Source organism: Lepus europaeus, chromosome 1 (assembly GCF_033115175.1).
Source record: "Lepus europaeus isolate LE1 chromosome 1, mLepTim1.pri, whole genome shotgun sequence".
NCBI lineage: Eukaryota > Metazoa > Chordata > Mammalia > Lagomorpha > Leporidae > Lepus > Lepus europaeus.
The window spans coordinates 52,801,602-52,819,522 of record NC_084827.1 but is presented as its reverse complement, the minus strand read 5'-3'; the positions used below and the strand labels follow the sequence as shown (position 1 = coordinate 52,819,522).

The 17,921-nt window shown below is 42.5% G+C and overlaps 1 protein-coding gene across 3 annotated transcripts in view; it reads left to right on the top strand.

Moving 5' to 3' along the window:
* DOCK4 (dedicator of cytokinesis 4) overlaps positions 1-17,921 on the top strand; it is a 530,859-nt gene that overhangs the window by 499,777 nt on the left and 13,161 nt on the right. For 2 of the 3 annotated variants that reach the window (XM_062177599.1, XM_062177537.1), the window contains exons 42-48: positions 11,456-11,632; positions 13,024-13,107; positions 15,602-15,721; positions 16,081-16,202; positions 16,523-16,643; positions 17,594-17,675; positions 17,808-17,917. In XM_062177599.1, the coding sequence (XP_062033583.1) occupies positions 11,456-11,632; positions 13,024-13,107; positions 15,602-15,721; positions 16,081-16,202; positions 16,523-16,643; positions 17,594-17,675; positions 17,808-17,917 (816 nt within the window). The remainder of the gene's footprint in view (positions 1-11,455; positions 11,633-13,023; positions 13,108-15,601; positions 15,722-16,080; positions 16,203-16,522; positions 16,644-17,593; positions 17,676-17,807; positions 17,918-17,921) is intronic. The other variant, XM_062177670.1, reaches the window with a different exon arrangement.

Genomic DNA, 17,921 nt, shown 5'->3' with positions numbered 1-17,921 from the left:
GAAGTCTCTCAGCATGGAAACCACCCTCAGCTTATCATGTTCAAGGAAGCTAAGGATGTCATGGGAGTTTCATTTTGCAAGGCCAAAACATGAGTCCGGCTCCCTAAACAAATTGCCCTTGATTCAGCAGATTGTATCAGTGTGTTCGTGTTCTTGTACAGTCTTGAGTCTTGAGTCAAGGTTCCCCAAAAGCTGTTTGCTGACAAGGTGTACCCCAATTGTGCCTCTTAATGAATGGCCTGGGGTCAGAAATATTCTTACCACCCACGCTGCATTAATGATCCAGAAGGCATTTTCAGCTACTTACTACCCAGAACATTAAATTCTGCAGTCTCACCAATGGCACTGGTTCTTTAAATCAATCTCTCTCTCTCTCTCTCTCTCTCTCTCTCTCTCACACACACACACAAAGTACTAATAGAAAGCAGTATGCTGATAATGATAAAAGGAGCATTACCAAACATCAGCTGCTACTTGATCAAGATACGTAATCTGATGTTGTGTCACAGGAAATCACACAAGGCCATTTTCCTCCCTGAGCACAGCCCATTCCTAACGGCCTTTGTATCTTGCTCTTGTTCCCGCTTCCTAGAATGTCACCCTTCTATTAAAGTCAGTTTAATTGTTCATGCATAAAGTCTTCAAGAATGGAATTACACAATACACCCCAACACGTTTGTGTCCAAAGAATTGAAATTCTTTATTTGTAATACCAAAATCTGAAAAATCAAAAGATGTTTTCACCAGTTTGGCTCCAAAACTCCTTTATTTATGCATGTTAGCTCTTCTATCATAACACTAGTTGTTAGCTTCATTTTGCCTATGTCTCACTGCAGAAATATTAAGACGTTTGATTCAAGGAAAGTGCACCAGACCCTGCTGAGGGTTTCCTGCTCTGCTAGGGAGACCCCATCTTACCTTTATAAACCTGAAAAAATCTCAGACATGAGATGGTAAAGATTTCCAGAGAAATTGTGGCCCTTTATTTCATAAATCTGGAATAGTTAATAAAATGGTAATGAGATATCAGTGCCTTTGAAATAGTTTCCTCAGTCATTTTTAAAAAATATTTATTTATTTGAAAGTCAGAGTTATACAGAGAAGGAGAGGCAGAGAGAGAGGTCTTCCATCTGCTGGTTCACTGCCCAGATGACCACAACTGCCGGACTGCACCCATCGAAAGCCAGGAGCCTCTTCTGGGTCTCCCACGGGAGTGCGGGGACCCAACGGCTTGGGCCATCTTCTACTGCTTTCCCAGGCCACAGAAGAGTGCTGGGTCAGAAGTGGAGCAACAGGTATTCGAACCGGCTCCCATATGGGATGCCAGCACTGCAGGCCAGGGCGTTAACTCACTGCACAGCAGCACCAGCCACTCCTCATCATTTTTAAAATTAATTCTGTTTTCAAACTCATTCAGTCTTTCAAGCTCCCTCTCTGATTAAAACATAAGTTCACTTTAAAATTTCTTTAAAAGACATTTTATATCTTAAAATCTATAAATATGATTTTTAAAAGTTCAACTAAAGATAATGGTAATATCAACCCAACATATCAAATACATCAGAAAGTCATGTAGCTCCACTTTCAAAATAGACTCAGAGGGGCTGGCATTGTATTGCAGGTTAATCCACTTCTTGGGACATTAGCTCATCTCTGCTTCCTGCTAAGGCTGTCCTGGGAGGCAGCAAACATTGGCTCAAATACTTGGGTCCCTGCCATCCACATGGAAGACTTGGATGGAGTTTCAGGCTCCAGGCACCCTGGCTTTTGCAGGCATTTAGAGAGTGAACCGGTTCATGAAGGAACTCTCTCATGCGTTGTACCTTTCTATGTCTTCTGTCACTCTGCCTTTCAACTAGATGAAAAGAAAATAAACATTTATTCTGCCTGATTGTGCAGATTACAACCTCTCCTCACTAGCACACGCTGATAGCGCCATCTAGTGCCTCATAACTACAGCAACCTCCTGAGAGGTTGGCTTCTACCAGTATCCAGTATCTCAGTCTGTTCAGTAACACAGCAGCCTTTTGAAACTAAAGTTGTATCATATAAAAGTAGGGCAAAAATATAGAATGGACCAGATTTTCCCATCATCTTACTTCAACAGCTGTCACAAGGGCCAGTTTTTCATCTGCAGTTCTACCTACACCATCTCACATTGGATTTTGAAGCAGATCTCAGACATCATTTCATCTCATCTGTAAAGACTTTAGAATATTTATTTGTTTAATAAAAGACCAAAAGCTACAATGTCACAATGTCATTTAGCACAGCCAAAAATATAATAATTCATTGATCATAACATACCCAGTATTCATTCCCACCTCATCAAAAGCCTTTTTGTTTAAACTCATTGTTGTTTAAATTTAGATCCAAATAAACGCTGCACTGAAATGTTTCGCAAGTCTCTTTCTACCTGTATGTTCCCTTATATCTACTTGAAATTCGTTGTTGAAGAAAATAGGTTGCTTATTCTACAGTGTTTCCCTAAGTCTGAATTTTAGACTTTATCTCAGTGGTGCCATTTAACATATTTCTCTGTCACCTACATTTCCTGTACACCTGTAGTTAGATCTGGAGGCTTCCTAGGATTTTATTGCTTTTGTTTTTGTAAGTCTGTCTCATGGGTGATGTGTGTTTCTGGTTGTCTTTTTTCTCTTGTCTTTCTTTTGTCTCTTTTGGTGATGTTGGCAGCTACTGATGACCATTGCCTACATCCGTTCACCCCTTAGGAGTTTCAAAATGGCGACTTTTTTTCCATTCCATCTTTATTAATTCATTAGAATACTTCTACAAAGAGAAATATCTCCTCATCATCTATTTGAAGAGGTATAAGAAAGAAAAGAGAATGTTTTGTTCTTTCCCTTTATTTACCAGCTTCAAAATAATAACTTGGCTCCCTAGCACCGTACTAAAAAAGACCAGAAAAGGTTTCGTTTTGTTGATTTTGTTTCTGTGTTATCAGTAACGTACAAATTTAAGCATATTTTTTAAAATTGATGGCTGTTTTATTCTTACTGAATTTCTTTTATTATAAACACTTTTATCTAGTAAATATAATTTTCCAGAGTACAGTTTATAGATTACAATGGCTTTCCCTCCCCATAACTTCCCTCCCACCCGCACCCCTCCCATCTCCCGCTCCCTCTCCCATTCCATTCACATCAAGATTCATTTTCAATTATCTTTATATACAGAAGATCGATTTAGTATATATGAAGTAAAGACTTCATCAGTTTGCACCACACAGAACATAAAGTGTAAAATACTGTTTGATGGCTGGCGCCGCGGCTCAGTAGGCTAATCCTCCGCCTTGCGGCGCCGGCACACCAGGTTCTAGTCCCAGTCGGGGCACCGGTCCTGTCCCGGTTGCCCTTCTTCCAGGCCAGCTCTCTGCTGTGGCCAGGGAGTGCAGTGGAGGATGGCCCAAGTGCTTGGGCCCTGCACCCCATGGGAGACCAGGAGAAGCACCTGGCTCCTGCCATCCGAACAGCGCGGTGCACCGGCCGCAGCACGCCTACCGCGGCGGCCATTGGAGGGTGAACCAACGGCAAAAAGGAAGACCTTTCTCTCTGTCTCCCTCTACTGTCCACTCTGCCTGTCCAAAAAAAAAAAAAATACTTTTTGAGTACTAGTTATAGCATTAATTCACATTGGACAGCACATTAAGGACAGAGATCCCACATGAGGAGTAGTAAGTACACAGTGACTCCTGTTGTTGACTTAACAATTTGACACTCTTGTTTATGGCGTCAGAAATCTCCCTAGGCTCAAGTCATGAGTTTCCAAGGCTATGGAAGCCTCTTGAGTTCGCTGACTTTGATCTTGTTTAGACAGGGTCATAGTCAAAGTGGAAGTTCTCTCCTCCCTTCAGAGAAAGGTACCTCCTCTGTGATGGCCTGTTCTTTCTACTGGGATCTCACTTACAGAGATCTTTCATTTAGGTTTTTGTTTTTGTTTGTTTGTTTTTTCCAGAGTTCTTGGCTTTCCATGCCTAAAATACTCTCATGGGCTCTTCAGCCAGATCTGAATGCCTTAAGGGCTGATTCTGAGGCCAGAGTGCTGTTTAGGACATCTGCCATTTTATGAGTCTGCTGTGTATCCCACTTCCCACGTTGGATAGTTCTCTCCCTTTTTGATTCTATCAGTTAGTATTTGCAGACACTAGTCTTGTTTATGTGATCCCTTTGACTCTTAGACCTATCAGTGTGATCAATTGTGAATTGAAATTGATCACTTGGACTAGTGAGATGGCATTGGTACATGCAATCTTGAAGGGATTGTATTGGAATCCCCTGGCACATTTCTAACTCCACGATTTGAGGCAAGTCCGATTGAGCATGTCCCAAATTGTACATCTCCTCCTTCTCTTATTCCCACTCTTATATTTAACAGGGATCACTTTTCAGTTAAATTTCAACACCTAAGAATAAATCACTGGGTCATAGAAGAAATCAAAGGAGAAATCAGAAACTTTCTGGAAGTAAATGAGGATAACAGCACAACATACCAAAACTTATGGGATACAGCAAAAGCAGTGTTAAGAGGAAAGTTTATAGCAATAGGTGCCTACATCAATAAATTGGAAAGGCACAAAATAAACGAGCTTTCAATTCATCTCAAGGATCTAGAAAATCTGCAACAAACCAGACCCAAATCTAGTAGGAGAAGAGAAATAATTAAAATCAGAGAAGAAATCAATAGGATTGAGTAAAAAAAAAAATTACAAAAAAATCAGCCAAGGAGGAGCTGGTTTTTTGAAAAAATAAACAAAATTGACACCACGTTGGCCCAACTAACTAAAAAAAGAAGAGAAAAGACCCAAATCAATAAAATCAGAGATGAAAAAGGAAACGTAACAGCAGACACTACAGAAATAAAAAGAATCATCAGAAATTACTACAAGAATTTGTATGCCAGCAAACAGGGAAATCTATCAGAAATGGATAGATTCCTGGACACAAGCAACCTACCTAAATTGAACCAGGAAGACATAGAAAACCTAAACAGACCCAAAACTGAGACAGAAATTGAAACAGTAATAAAGGCCCTCCCAACAAAGAAAAGCCCAGGACCAGATGGATTCACTGCTGAATTCTATAAGACATTTAAAGAAGAACTAACTCCAATTCTCCTCAAACTATTCAGAACAATTGAAAAAGAGGGAATCCTCCCAAATTCTTTCTATGAAGCCAGCATCACCTTAATCCCTAAGCCAGAAAAAGATGCAGCATTGAAAGAAAATTACAGACCAATATCCCTGATGAACATAGACGCAAAAATCCTCAATAAAATTCTGGCCAATAGAATACAACAACACATCAGAAAAATCATCCACCCAGACCAAGTGGGATTTATCCCTGGTATGCAGGGATGGTTCAATGTTCGCAAATCAATCAATGTGATACACCACATTAACAGGCTGCAGAAGAAAAACCATATGATTATCTCAATAGATGCAGAGAAAGCATTTGATAAAATACAACACCCTTTCATGATGAAAACTCTAAGCAAATTGGATATAGAAGGAACATTCCTCAATACAATCAAAGCAATTTATGAAAAACCCACAGCCAGCATCCTATTGAATGGGGAAAAGTTGGAAGCATTTCTACTGAGATCTGGTACCAGACAGGGATGCCCACTCTCACCACTGCTATTCAGTATAGTTCTGGAAGTCTTAGCAAGAGCCATCAGGCAAAAAAAAGATGTTAAAGGGATACAGATTGGGCAGGAAGAACTCAAACTATCCCTCTTTGCAGATGATATGATTCTTTATTTAGGGGATCCAAAGAACTCTACTAAGAGACTATTGGAACTCATAGAAGAGTTTGGATATAAAATCAATACACAAAAATCAACAGCCTTTATATACACAGGCAATGCCACAGCTGAGAAAGAACTTCTAAGATCCATCCCATTCACAATAGCTACAAAAACAGTCAAATACCTTGGAATAAAATTAACTAAGGACGTTAAAGGTCTCTACGATGAAAACTATAAAACCTTAAAGAAAGAAATAGAAGAGGATACCAAAAAATGGAAAAATCTTCCATGCTCATGGATTGGAAGAATCAACATCATCAAAATGTCCATTCTCCCAAAAGAAATTTATAGATTCAATGCAATACCAATCAAGATACCAAAGACATTCTTCACAGATCTGGAAAAAATGATGCTGAAATTCATATGGAGACACAGGAGACCTAGAATAGCTAAAGCAATCTTGTACAACAAAAACAAAGCCGGAGGCATCACAATACCAGATTTCAGGGCAGTTGTAATCAAAACAGCATGGTACTGGTACAGAAACAGATGGATAGACCAATGGAAAAGAATAGAAACACCAGAAATCAATCCAAACATCTACAGCCAACTTATATTTGATCAAGGATCTAAAACCAATTCCTAGAGCAAGGACAGTCTATTCAATAAGTAGTGCTAGGAAAACTGGATCTCCACGTGCAGAAACATGAAGCAAGACCCCTACCTTACACCTTACACAAAAATCCACTCAACATGGATTAAAGACCTAAATCTATGACCCGACACCATCAAATTATTAGAGAACATTGGAGAAACCCTGCAAGATATCGGCACCGGCAAAGACTTCTTGGAAAAGACCCCGGAGGCACAGGCAGTCAAAGCCAAAATTAACATTTGGGATTGCATCAAATTGAGAAGTTTCTGTACTGCAAAAGAAACAGTCAGGAAAGTGAAGAGGCAACCGACAGAATGGGAAAAAATATTTGCAAACTATGCTACAGATAAAGGATTAATAACCAGAATCTACAATGAGATCAAGAAACTCCACAACAACAAAACAAACAACCCACTTAAGAGATGGGCCAAGGACCTCAGTAGACATTTTTCAAAAGAGGAAATCCAGGCCGGTGCCACAGCTCAATAGGCTAATCCTCCGCTTTGTGGCGCCAGCACATCGGGTTCTAGTGCCGGTTGGGGCACCGGATTCTGTCCCGGTTGCCCCTCTTCCAGGCCAGCTCTCTGCTGTGGCCCAGGAGTGCAGAGGAGGATGGCCCAAGTGCTTGGGCCCTGCACCCCATGGGAGACCAGGAGAAGCACCTGGCTCCTGCCTTCGGATCAGCGTGGTGCACCGGCTGCATCGGCCATTGGAGGGTGAACCAATGGCAAAAAGGAAGACCTTTCTCTCTGTCTGTCTCTCTCTCTCACTGTCTACTCTGCCTGTCAAAAAAAAATTTAAAAAAAGAGGAAATCCAAATGGCCAACAGGCACATGAAAAAATGTTCAAGATCACTAGCAATCAGGGAAATGCAAATCAAAACCACAATGAGGTTTCACTTCACCCCAGTTAGAATGGCTCACATACAGAAATCTACCAACAACAGATGCTGGAAAGGATTTAGGGAAAAAGGGACATTAACCCACTGTTGGTGGGAAAACTGGTTAAGCCACTATGGAAGTCAGTCTGGAGATTCCTCAGAAACCTGAATATAACCCTACCATACAACCCAGCCATCCCACTCCTTGTAATTTACCCAAAGGAAATTAAATTGGCAAACAAAAAAGCCATCTGCAGATTAATGTTTATTGCAGCTCAATTCACAATAGCTAAGACCTGGAACCAACCCAAATGCCCATCAACAGTAGACTGGATAAAGAAATTATGGGACATGTACTCTATAGAATACTATACAGCAGTCAAAAACAATGAAATCTGGTCATTTGCAACAAAATGGAGGAATCTGGAAAACATCATGCTGAGTGAAATAAGCCAGTCCCAAAAGGACAAATATCATATGTTCTCCCTGATCGGTGACAACTAACCAACCACAGAAAGGAAACCTGTGGAAGTGAAAGGGACACTATGAGAAACAGTGACTTGATCAGCCCTTGTCCTGACTGTTGATGTACAATTCAATACTTTATCCCTTTTAGTATTTTTTTGTTCTAGTTTGAACTCTGTAACGAACTCTGTAATTCTTACTGAATTTCAAATTGGAACAGTTTGTCCACTAAGAGCCTCTACACATTGGCCCCTGTGTCTTTGTGGCAGTATCCAAGTGGTCTGTGTTACTGCGCTAGTACACAGGATTGTGTTGTCAGATCAGACGTGCAGAACAGCAATCTGGCCCAGGACCTGACTTCATAATAATCGCCAAGGCACTCAGGATGCCCTTAGTGAAGCAGGAAGACTTCTGAGACATCTCGCTCCAACCTCCAGATCCTTCCCCACATCAGTCATCATTCAGATGGAGCCTCTGAGTGAGGGTCATGTGGTCCCTCCTACAGGGAACACGTTTATATTATGAAGCCTCGGTTCTGAAACTTCCATGTTCAGAACCAGAGAGTTCGTTACAGAGCTTCTCAGGGACATTCTCTGATTGTGCCTTGTGGATTCTGGTTTACTTACTGTGAGAAGTCTTTGGGGACTTCCTGCTAACAGCATTCTGTAACGGAACACCTTTTCCTCCGAGTAATTATTCTTAGTCCATGTACTTCACGGTTCTACCTGCTTGCCTTTCTGTCCCCTAAGGACATTCCCCAGTGATGAGAATGACTGGATCGCAGGCCAGTTCCTCTGAGGACCCCCTCCCTGACTTCCCTTGCTTTCTGGAATGACAGAGTGGTCCAGATTCAGTTACACATCTCCTGCCTGAGGCCCGAGAGCTGCCATTTCTTCCCTGATTCCTGACTCTTGTTAGTGGTAAACGGTATTTAAAGATCAGTCTGGGGAAGAGAGGAAAATAATCCTTTGCTGAACATTGTTTCTGCACATACTTTGCTTATTTCTTTGATGTCTCCTTGGCATTGTTTCCTAAAACTGAATGAATTTATCACGGGTACCTCTGGTATAACCTCTAATTTGTGGGTCAGCGAGGGGGGTGTATTAATCTCTGCCCCTCTGAAGGGATAGCTGTTTCTGGGAATATCTATTGTCCCAGCATTCTCTCCAGTATTGGGTATCAGATACTATTCTGACATGTTTATTCTCAAAATGCTTTCATATATAAAATAGTGGTTAGTATTCTAGATTCAAATCTAGATTCTTCTATTCACTAGTGGTATGATTTGGAGGCAAGCTATAGAATCTTTTTTTAAAATGTTTTATTTCTATAAGGGAAGTAAATTTCATGTATTTCATATGTGCAGTTTTAAGAGCATAATGATACTTCCCACCCTACCCTCCTTCCCTCCCTCTCTTCTTCCCTCCCTCCTCCTCCTTTTCTTTTTCTTTAATTTTTAAAATTTTTTTATTTATTTGAAAGGTAGAGTTACAGAGAGAGAAAGAGGAAGAGAGGGAGAGAGAGAATCTTCCATCTACTGTTTTACTCTCTAGATGGCTGCAATGACCAGGGCTGGACCAGACCAAAACTAGGAGCCAGGAGCTTTATCTAGGTCTCTCATGTGGGTACAGGGACCCAAGAACTTGGGCCATCTTCCACTGCTTTCCCATGCACTTTAACAGGAAGCGAGATCAAAACTGGAGCAGCCAGGACTCAAACCCATGCTCAAATGGGATGCCAGCATTGCAGGCAGTGGTTTTAACCTGCTGTGCCACAATGCCGACCCCATCTTTTAGTTTTTGCAGTGACATACTTCCAATTTACTTTATAATCACAAACTTAACCCTCCTCTAAATAAAGAATTCAACAAGTAGTAAGTAGAAAAACCACTGTTCCTCAGGGGTATAGATAAGAGCTATGAATAATAATCAAATCTCAAAATGTCAATTTCATTCTTATACATTTTTTTTTTATACTTTATATATTAGTTACCACAAACCAGGGAACACGTATTATATTTGTCTTTAGGGGACTGGCTTATTTCACTAAGCCAAATAATAAAAATGATAATTCTAGGGTTGAAAGGGGGGGTGTCACTTTTCACATTTTTCACATTTTCAATCATAAATGAGACTTAAAATATTTTCATATGTTTGCAGGCAAATTTGATTTTTTTTAAAGTGTTTAAATTTCTTTGTTCATTTTTATTGAGTTGTTTGCCTTTTTCATACTAGTTTTTATGTCTTTGCTGTATTCTAGACATGGGCTCTTTGAAATTGTAGATGCTATAAAATCTCATATGTGGCCAGCGCCGCAGCTCAATAGGCTAATCCTCTGCCTGCGGCGCCGGCACACCAGATTCTAGTGCCGGTTGGGGCACCGGATTCTGTCCCAGTTGCCCCTCTTCCAGGCCAGCTCTCTGCTGTGGCCCGGGAGTGCAGTGGAGGATGGCCCAAGTGCTTGAGCCCTGCACCCGCATGGGAGACCAGGAGAAGCACCTGGCTCCTGCCTTCGGATCAGCGCAATGCGCCGGCCGCAGCATGCCGACCGCATCGGCCATTGGAGGGTGAACCAAACGGCAAAGGAGGACCTTTCTCTCTGTCTCTCTCTCTCTCACTGTCCACTCTGCCTGTCCAAATATATATATATATATATATATATATATATATATATATATCATATGCAATCGCTTCTCGGCCTTTTGGCTAAGATCAAGTATAAAATCTCATATGCTCTGGCTTATTTCCCCTTCTCTTCATAGTATCTTTGTTGAATGTTCTATTCATTCTTAATTTTGATATGGTCGGAGCATTCTAGAGTTTCCAGTGTTGGTTTCAGTGACTTTTAAAACTCTGATTATTCCCTAAACTGAAAGAAGCCATGCTGTTCCCTAAACTGAAGGAAGCCATATTTAAATGTACTATGGTAAGCCCGAATTACTTCACTGCTAGGAGCTTGGCACACCTTCTCTTTGAGGAGAATGTCATTAACAATAGCAATCTCAATGTCACACATTTGAAGAATATTTGTATTCTTTTCACAATTAGGTCCTCCCTACAACTCAGAATTTTTAAGTCATTATGACTCTGTTTGGCTCTCTGTCAACAAAGAGATCTTTAAATAAATATGATGATCTTGTTTTCTGTAACTCCCAAATGTTTGCCAATTTGTGCCCCCTTTTGATGCAATTACCTATGCATAAGGGGTCCATATGGGCCTAGGTCCCATCTTGCCAAAAGGGCTGAGAGCTCATTGACATCAGGGGAATCTGTAAAGGCTTGTTTGTCCTTCCCATGAAACTTTGCATCCAATAAGCATCTAGATAGGTGATAATAATGTTCAGAGTCTCTGAATATTTAGCTCTTCAAAAGAAAAGTAAAACTAGCTTTAAAATGCACAAGATGCTTGGATTTTTGTCTTAAGGATTCAATTAATTGTTGCAGTGCTAATAAGAAATTGATAATTGTTGATTATCCGGAGTAATGAGCTACCTAGGCTTTTCAGACCTTACTAATGAATAGCTATCTTGACTTCCACATCCTGTCTGTTCTATTGGAGGGCCCCTGGTAGTAGCCATATTGATAGGAGCTGAGGGGAGCGCAGATAATTCAGAACATGGATAATCTACTTTGTCTTTCTTCTTGAATGTCACAAAATTCAATATCTGTTTTTGTTCATTTGCCTCTCAGGTAGAAATGAGTCCTTTGGAAAATGCAATTGAAGTGTTGGAAAATAAGAATCAACAGCTGAAGACTCTGATTGGTCAATGTCAAACACGACAGATGCAGAATATCAACCCCCTGACCATGTGCCTGAACGGAGTCATCGATGCTGCAGTCAACGGTGGAGTGTCCAGGTACCAAGAGGTAAGGATTCAATGCTGCATTGGAAAAGCTTTCATATGTGATTTCATGGGGTTCATGAATCTTTTTTCAAAATATATACCCATATTGTAGCAGGCAAAGGCTACAGACCACAGAAAGAGTCCTTTGTTAAAAAGAGTAACACAGTCATTTGTGATGCTCATTTACTCCATCTTCCGAACAGGTTGTATTTTGAAGACAAGACAGAAAGATAAAGAGATGGAAAGTTAGTCCTTAGATAAATAAATGTAGTGGGAAATAGGATTGTTTAAGAAATGTTTATTTCTCAGAGTAAAGAGATCCATGGGCTTAGAAAATTACAATCTTGCTTCAAAGATACTTTAGGTAGACATTTCATCTGCCCTCTGTTTTGTTTTGTTTTTAAAGATTTGTGCATTTACGTATCTGAAGGGCAGAGTGAGGGATCTTTCATCTGCTGGTTCTCTCTCTTCCAAATGCCCACAGACATTCAAGGCTGGGGCAGGCTGATGTCAGGAGCCAGGAGGTCCATCCAAGTCTCCCATGTAGGGTTGCAGGGGCCCACGTACTTGGGACATCATCTGCTGCCTTCCCAGAAATATTAGCAGAAAGCTGGATCAGAAGTGGGATAGCTGGAACTTGAACTGGCACCCTGTTATGGGATGCTCGTGTTGCAAGTGCTGGCTCAACCTTTTGTGTCACAAAACCACCACCTGCCCTCTTCGTTTTAAAGATTTTTTTTTTTTTTGAGATTTATTTTTTTGAAAAACAGAGTTACAGAGAGAGCGGAGGAGATATAGAGAGATATAGAGATATTCCATCTGCTGGGTCACTCCCCAGATGGCTGCAACAGCCAATTCTAGGCCAACCCAAAGCCAGTAGCCAGGAACTCTGTCCAGGTCTTGCACATGGGTACAGGGGCCCAAGCACTTGGGCCATCCTCTGCTGCTTTCCCAGGCGCATTAGCAAGGAGCTGAATTGGAAGTGGAGCAACTGAGACTCGAACCTGCACCCATATAGGATGCCAGCATTGCAGGCAGCAGCTTAACCTGCTATGCCACAGCACCACCACCACCACCCCAGCCCCGCCTTAGTTTTAAATAGAAAGACAGCAACCTGGAAGGTGAGGCCACTATCTTAGTCACACTGAATCTTAAGGAAATTTAGTTTAGGGTAGAATGTCAAAGAATGAATTTACTCTTTGTTTATTGCTGCCATGCAGTTTCTGATCTTTCTTTTCCTTTTGGTTCCCTTCTGACCAGCTGCCCACACCAGACATCCCTCCATCTGTCCCCAGATGTAGTTTCTGATGATGTCATTTCTCCAAAGATGCCAGGTCTTTAAAAACAACAGCTAAGTCATTTGCTTCCTTTGTAACTCGCCTGAAGTTAACCAGCTGTCCCTTTTCTTACTAGGCATTCTTTGTCAAAGAATATATCTTAAGTCACCCTGAAGATGGGGAGAAAATTGCACGATTAAGAGAGCTGATGCTTGAGCAGGTAAGGGAAGCAGAAGCCAGCCGCCTTCTCTCTGTCCTGCCTGGACAGGTGCCTGCTCACCCAGAGACCCTGCTGTGTGGTTTACTGCATCAGGAGTCTAATGGATGCTGGCAGTCTGCGAGTACAGATTCACTTGTAATATATCCCAACTTACTAAATTCTACATTTCCTTCCCTTTTGGATGCAAAAATTGGTTTAACAAGGAGTAGACCAGTAGCTCATTATAACAATTTCATAGAATCTCTTAGAGCTTTCTTTGTTCTCTAAGAACTTGCTATATGCTTGATGCTGATTTGTCATTCAAAAGGTGGAGCCTAAGTAAGTTCAAGACAACTCAAATATGTGTATGCATGAATGAGATTGCTGCTTATCTGGTAGCATAGGGAAGTGGGCAACTGATAGGCTTTTCTTTAATTCAAGATGGTGTTTGGAAACTCAATTTAGGAAGTACATGATACAGGTAAAAGTAAATACAAACCATTGGTTTATACTCTATAGAACCACAGTTTACTCTTTAGGTTTCTACTCTATAGGACCACAATTTACTTTCATTTATTTGATACCAGCGAGTATGAAGAACTGGAGTGAGTTATCTGCTGCCTGTGATGTCTGGTAGCTCTTGGGCAGGAAACAGTTTGAAAACCTTGGAGGTAGGAGAAATTATAGTTGGAAGGCTGAGTTAAATAGGAAATAAAGACAGTTTATTTCCATGAAAACTGGGATGGATATGGAAAAACGTGACAAAACCATCTCTTCACACTTGATAATACCAAATTAGTCAGTAAAGAATGCTCTTTTAGGTTAGAACATGATGAGTCCATAGTATATACTCCATAGGTTTAGTCCACCTTACCTAATACGGCGTGGGGAGGAGAGAAGTGGCCGTGGTTGAGGGCCATGGCCAGGGATAGCTTCTGGAAGAAAAGAAAAGGAGTACTTGACATTGAACCTCATGGAAGTGCAAATAAGTCAAGTTCCCAGTGTGACCCTGAGTGGATATAGACAATTTAGGTCGTCCAGTACTTTGGCTATAGAATGACTTTATCCTTTGTTGAATTTCCAAAATCTGTGTTTTACCTGAGCACAGTCTCTTGTGAGTGGTTTGCTTTCCACCAAAACCATGTATGTTGTGTTCAGCCTGAGTTCTTTCCCAAGTTAAAGTTGGGGTCAAGGAGCCTCTCAAGAAAAACAAGACCAGGAAGCCTCTGTTTTCCTGGTCATGTTCCTGGGACCTGGCCTAGGCCACAAGCGATCAATGGCTATGACAGAGGCTGGCGGCCCACCCAGCTGCCCCGCCTCTGTCTCTGTGCAGTCTGCTTCTGCCTCTCACTCTCACAGGCAGCAAGCATCCTCATCTCTGTGGCACAGTCCGCTTCCCTGAGACTCAACTTACAACACTATCTGAACAAAAGGGAGGTCACCTGGCAGCCAGTGGCCCTGAGCCTCAGCTCCTGCATCCCTGCCCCGGCCTCATCACAGAGCTCAGCCTGCCCTTTGATGCCTCAAACCCTCCAGAGCTCCCTTTCGCAGGTGTCCTTGATGTTTACCTAAGGGTGTTTTGCTGTTTATGCAAATACGCTGACAATGGGTGGGCTTCCAGAGCCCTGATTGCCCTACCTGGTCCCCTAGGCTGCTGACCTCTGCCCTAACAGAGGGTTAGTCCTGTTTGACCACAGTCTTCAACCTAGAATCTACACTGGCAGCAAAGATGAAAGAGCTGGTGGGGTTGCATGATTTGTATCCTTCCTGCTTGCGGAAGCTTTTGATCACTGGAACTTAGGGGCATTTTTTTTCTAATGTAACAGCATTACTCAAATCAAAGGAGCATGCAGTATTGATAGCTAAACAAAGGAAAGTTGCTTGTTTATGTTCCTCTTTGTTTGGGTCCTCACAGCAGGAACACTTTTTTTTTTATTAAAGCAGGACCTGGTTTCTGGTGGCATTATCATATGTGAACAAGGAATAATATTTTAAAACAAAACAAGAAGCATAGCAACAACCGGTACCGAATTCCTGTTCACATGTTCCTCCCTCCCTGGCAGAGGGAGGGCTGGGCACAGAGAAACCTAGTGCAAGAGAGGAGAGTAACAAGAGTCAGGTGCCATCCAGAGAGGGGAGGCCTGTCTGGGGAGCAGTCCTGCCTTCATTCCTTACTGGATCCTGAGAAGGACCGGGAGGGGCCCAAGGGACAAAGAACTGCCAAGAAGCTTTGTAATTAGAGCTGGAAGAAGCTGGGAGCCGTGGGAAAATCAAGTCTCTGGCATCATATAGACCCTAGTTCAAATCCCTCAGTTGTCTTTTAGTTCATGTAGGACTTTTCTGACACTCAGTCTCCTCCCCGCCACACCCCCCATGAAGGGACACCCATTCCTCTCTTGTGGGAGCCAAGGGATTAGCAATGAAGCGGGCAAATGCACAGCGCAGGGCTGGGTCGACAGCAGCCTTAGTGAAAGGCATTCACTGATGAGGGTTTTTTCCTTATGTCATCATCAAGGCACAGATTCTGGAATTTGGTCTGGCTGTGCATGAGAAGTTTGTGCCTCAGGATATGAGACCCCTTCACAAAAAGCTGGTGGACCAGTTCTTTGTGATGAAGTCGAGCTTAGGGATCCAGGTACGTGTACTGAGTGTGGATGGCGGGGTGGTCTGGCCACTGCTTTCAGCTTTTGTTAGAGAGCCGGTGAGGTATCCCACAGCGACATCTGTTGGTTTTCCTGCCAAACTGCATGATTTTACTTAGCGCCTTCCACATTAAAACAGCATCGTCTGCTCTTTGTCGTGCCTGTCATTTTGCTATGAAAACAATAAGTGTCACAGGAGGAAAAGCTTAATAGTTCTGGAACTTACCTTCATGGGTCTGTAAAAATTTCACGACGATGAGGATATGTATCTAGTCTACTCAAGTATCACACGAGTTGGGTTGCCCATCCCATTGCTGTAGTAACTAAAGTTCTGTCTTAACCACACCTGCAGGAGTTCACTGCTTGCATTCAGGCCAGCCCTGTGCATTTCCCTAACGGAAGCCCTCGTGTGTGCAGAAACTCCGCCCCTGCTTCTATGAGCCCAGATGGCACCAGGGTAATTCCGAGGCGCAGGTAAGTCCTCTTCCATACTACCTGACAATTTGGCATCCCCACAAGGTGATCTGGATTGATTCTCTCATTCTTTATTGCACAATTTGTCAAAGATGCTGTTTCTTAATGAAATAATGAACCTGCGAGGCAGCCACAGACATCTGCCACTGGTAAAACAACAGCCGGCCGAGAAATAAAGTCAAACACTGGATTATGTCGAGACAAACAGGAGACACCAGGAATGGGATGGATGTGTTTTCCCTTTGGTTTTCTATCACGCCAGCATGTGATAAAGTGCATTTCACAGACTGACTTAACAATCGTTTTTCCCCCCGAAACAGCCCGTTAAGTTACCCAGCTGTCAACCGGTATTCTTCCTCCTCACTGTCCTCACAAGCCTCTGCTGAAGTAAGCAATATTACAGGGCAATCAGAAAGCTCTGATGAAGTCTTTAACATGCAGGTACTTGATCAGCTTTTTGTCTGCTCGTGTTTCTTCCTCCTCTGTCTCAATCACGGGAGTTTCTGTCCAGTCTGCCGTGCACATGAACAGACCTGCAAGCAAGCATTTGGCTTAAGGTCAAAGCTCTAAACACTCGCATTGCTTTATTGGTGTTGAGTCTACAGAGACGCTTCTCTCACTGCTGCCCGTCGCTCTAAGAAGCAAGTGAGCAAGCAGTGGGCAAAGCTAGACAAGCTGTGCGGCGTTGGCTCTGAGCCCTACCTCTAGCTGGCTTCTTGACTCCAGAGCTCTTGCGGCTGTCGCCACATGCTCACTGCCACCCAGCACTTCTAATAAGTGAATTTTTTCTTTAAGGAAATGTAGTCACAAAAGTCTCTCTGCCGACATACTTGTTGGAAAATGTCTAGAGGAAAAAGGTTTCATTTTACACAAGGAGAGCCATTGTGACACTTAGAACATTTTACCTAAACACCGCTATTATGGTATTTATGACGGTACAGTAAGACTAAGCTGAAATTTTCCTAGCCACTCTCTTTGGAAAGGGACCAGCAATACTTATTTCCAAACTGGTACTTTCAATACATTTTTGCAGAAGGCATGAGAAGGCATGTTTTGTGCCTTTGGGAAGCAATCCCTCGTTTATGTACCCTAGGCCAGAAGTCGTTCTGCATAGACTTTAGCCAGGGAGTGCATTACTAACTGGTACCAGGTCCCAGATCGTAGCTGAAACTAATGTGAATGCGTCCCTTTGGTAGTAGTCAGAATCTCAGATTCTTGTTTGACTCAGGCAGCCCTTCTTAGCCTGAGTTTGTAAGGTTTTTCTAGATTTCTAAGTGGCCTCCGTGTTTCTTGATTTGAAAAGCAATGTTGATGGTTGTGTTTCACCTGTTGTGTTAGTGTGGTGAGAAGCTCTCGCCAGTATATGCTAACAGCTCCCCATGTGTTTCCAGCCAAGTCCATCTACCTCAAGCTTGAGTTCTACTCACTCTGCTTCACCTAATGTGACAAGTTCTGCTCCATCGAGTGCCAGAGGTCAGTGCCAGCATGTGGGGGAGACCGAGGGCCCCCAGCCTACCCTCAGGAACCCAGGCTTCAGGACACACAGGCCCTCTCCTCCACACAGGAGCAAGGACACCATTGATGATTCTTTCCTTCTCTTCCCAGCTTCCCCCTTGTTGTCTGACAAACACAAACATTCCAGAGAAAACTCTTGCCTGTCCCCAAGAGAGAGACCATGCAGTGCCATTTATCCAACACCTGTGGAGCCTTCTCAGGTAG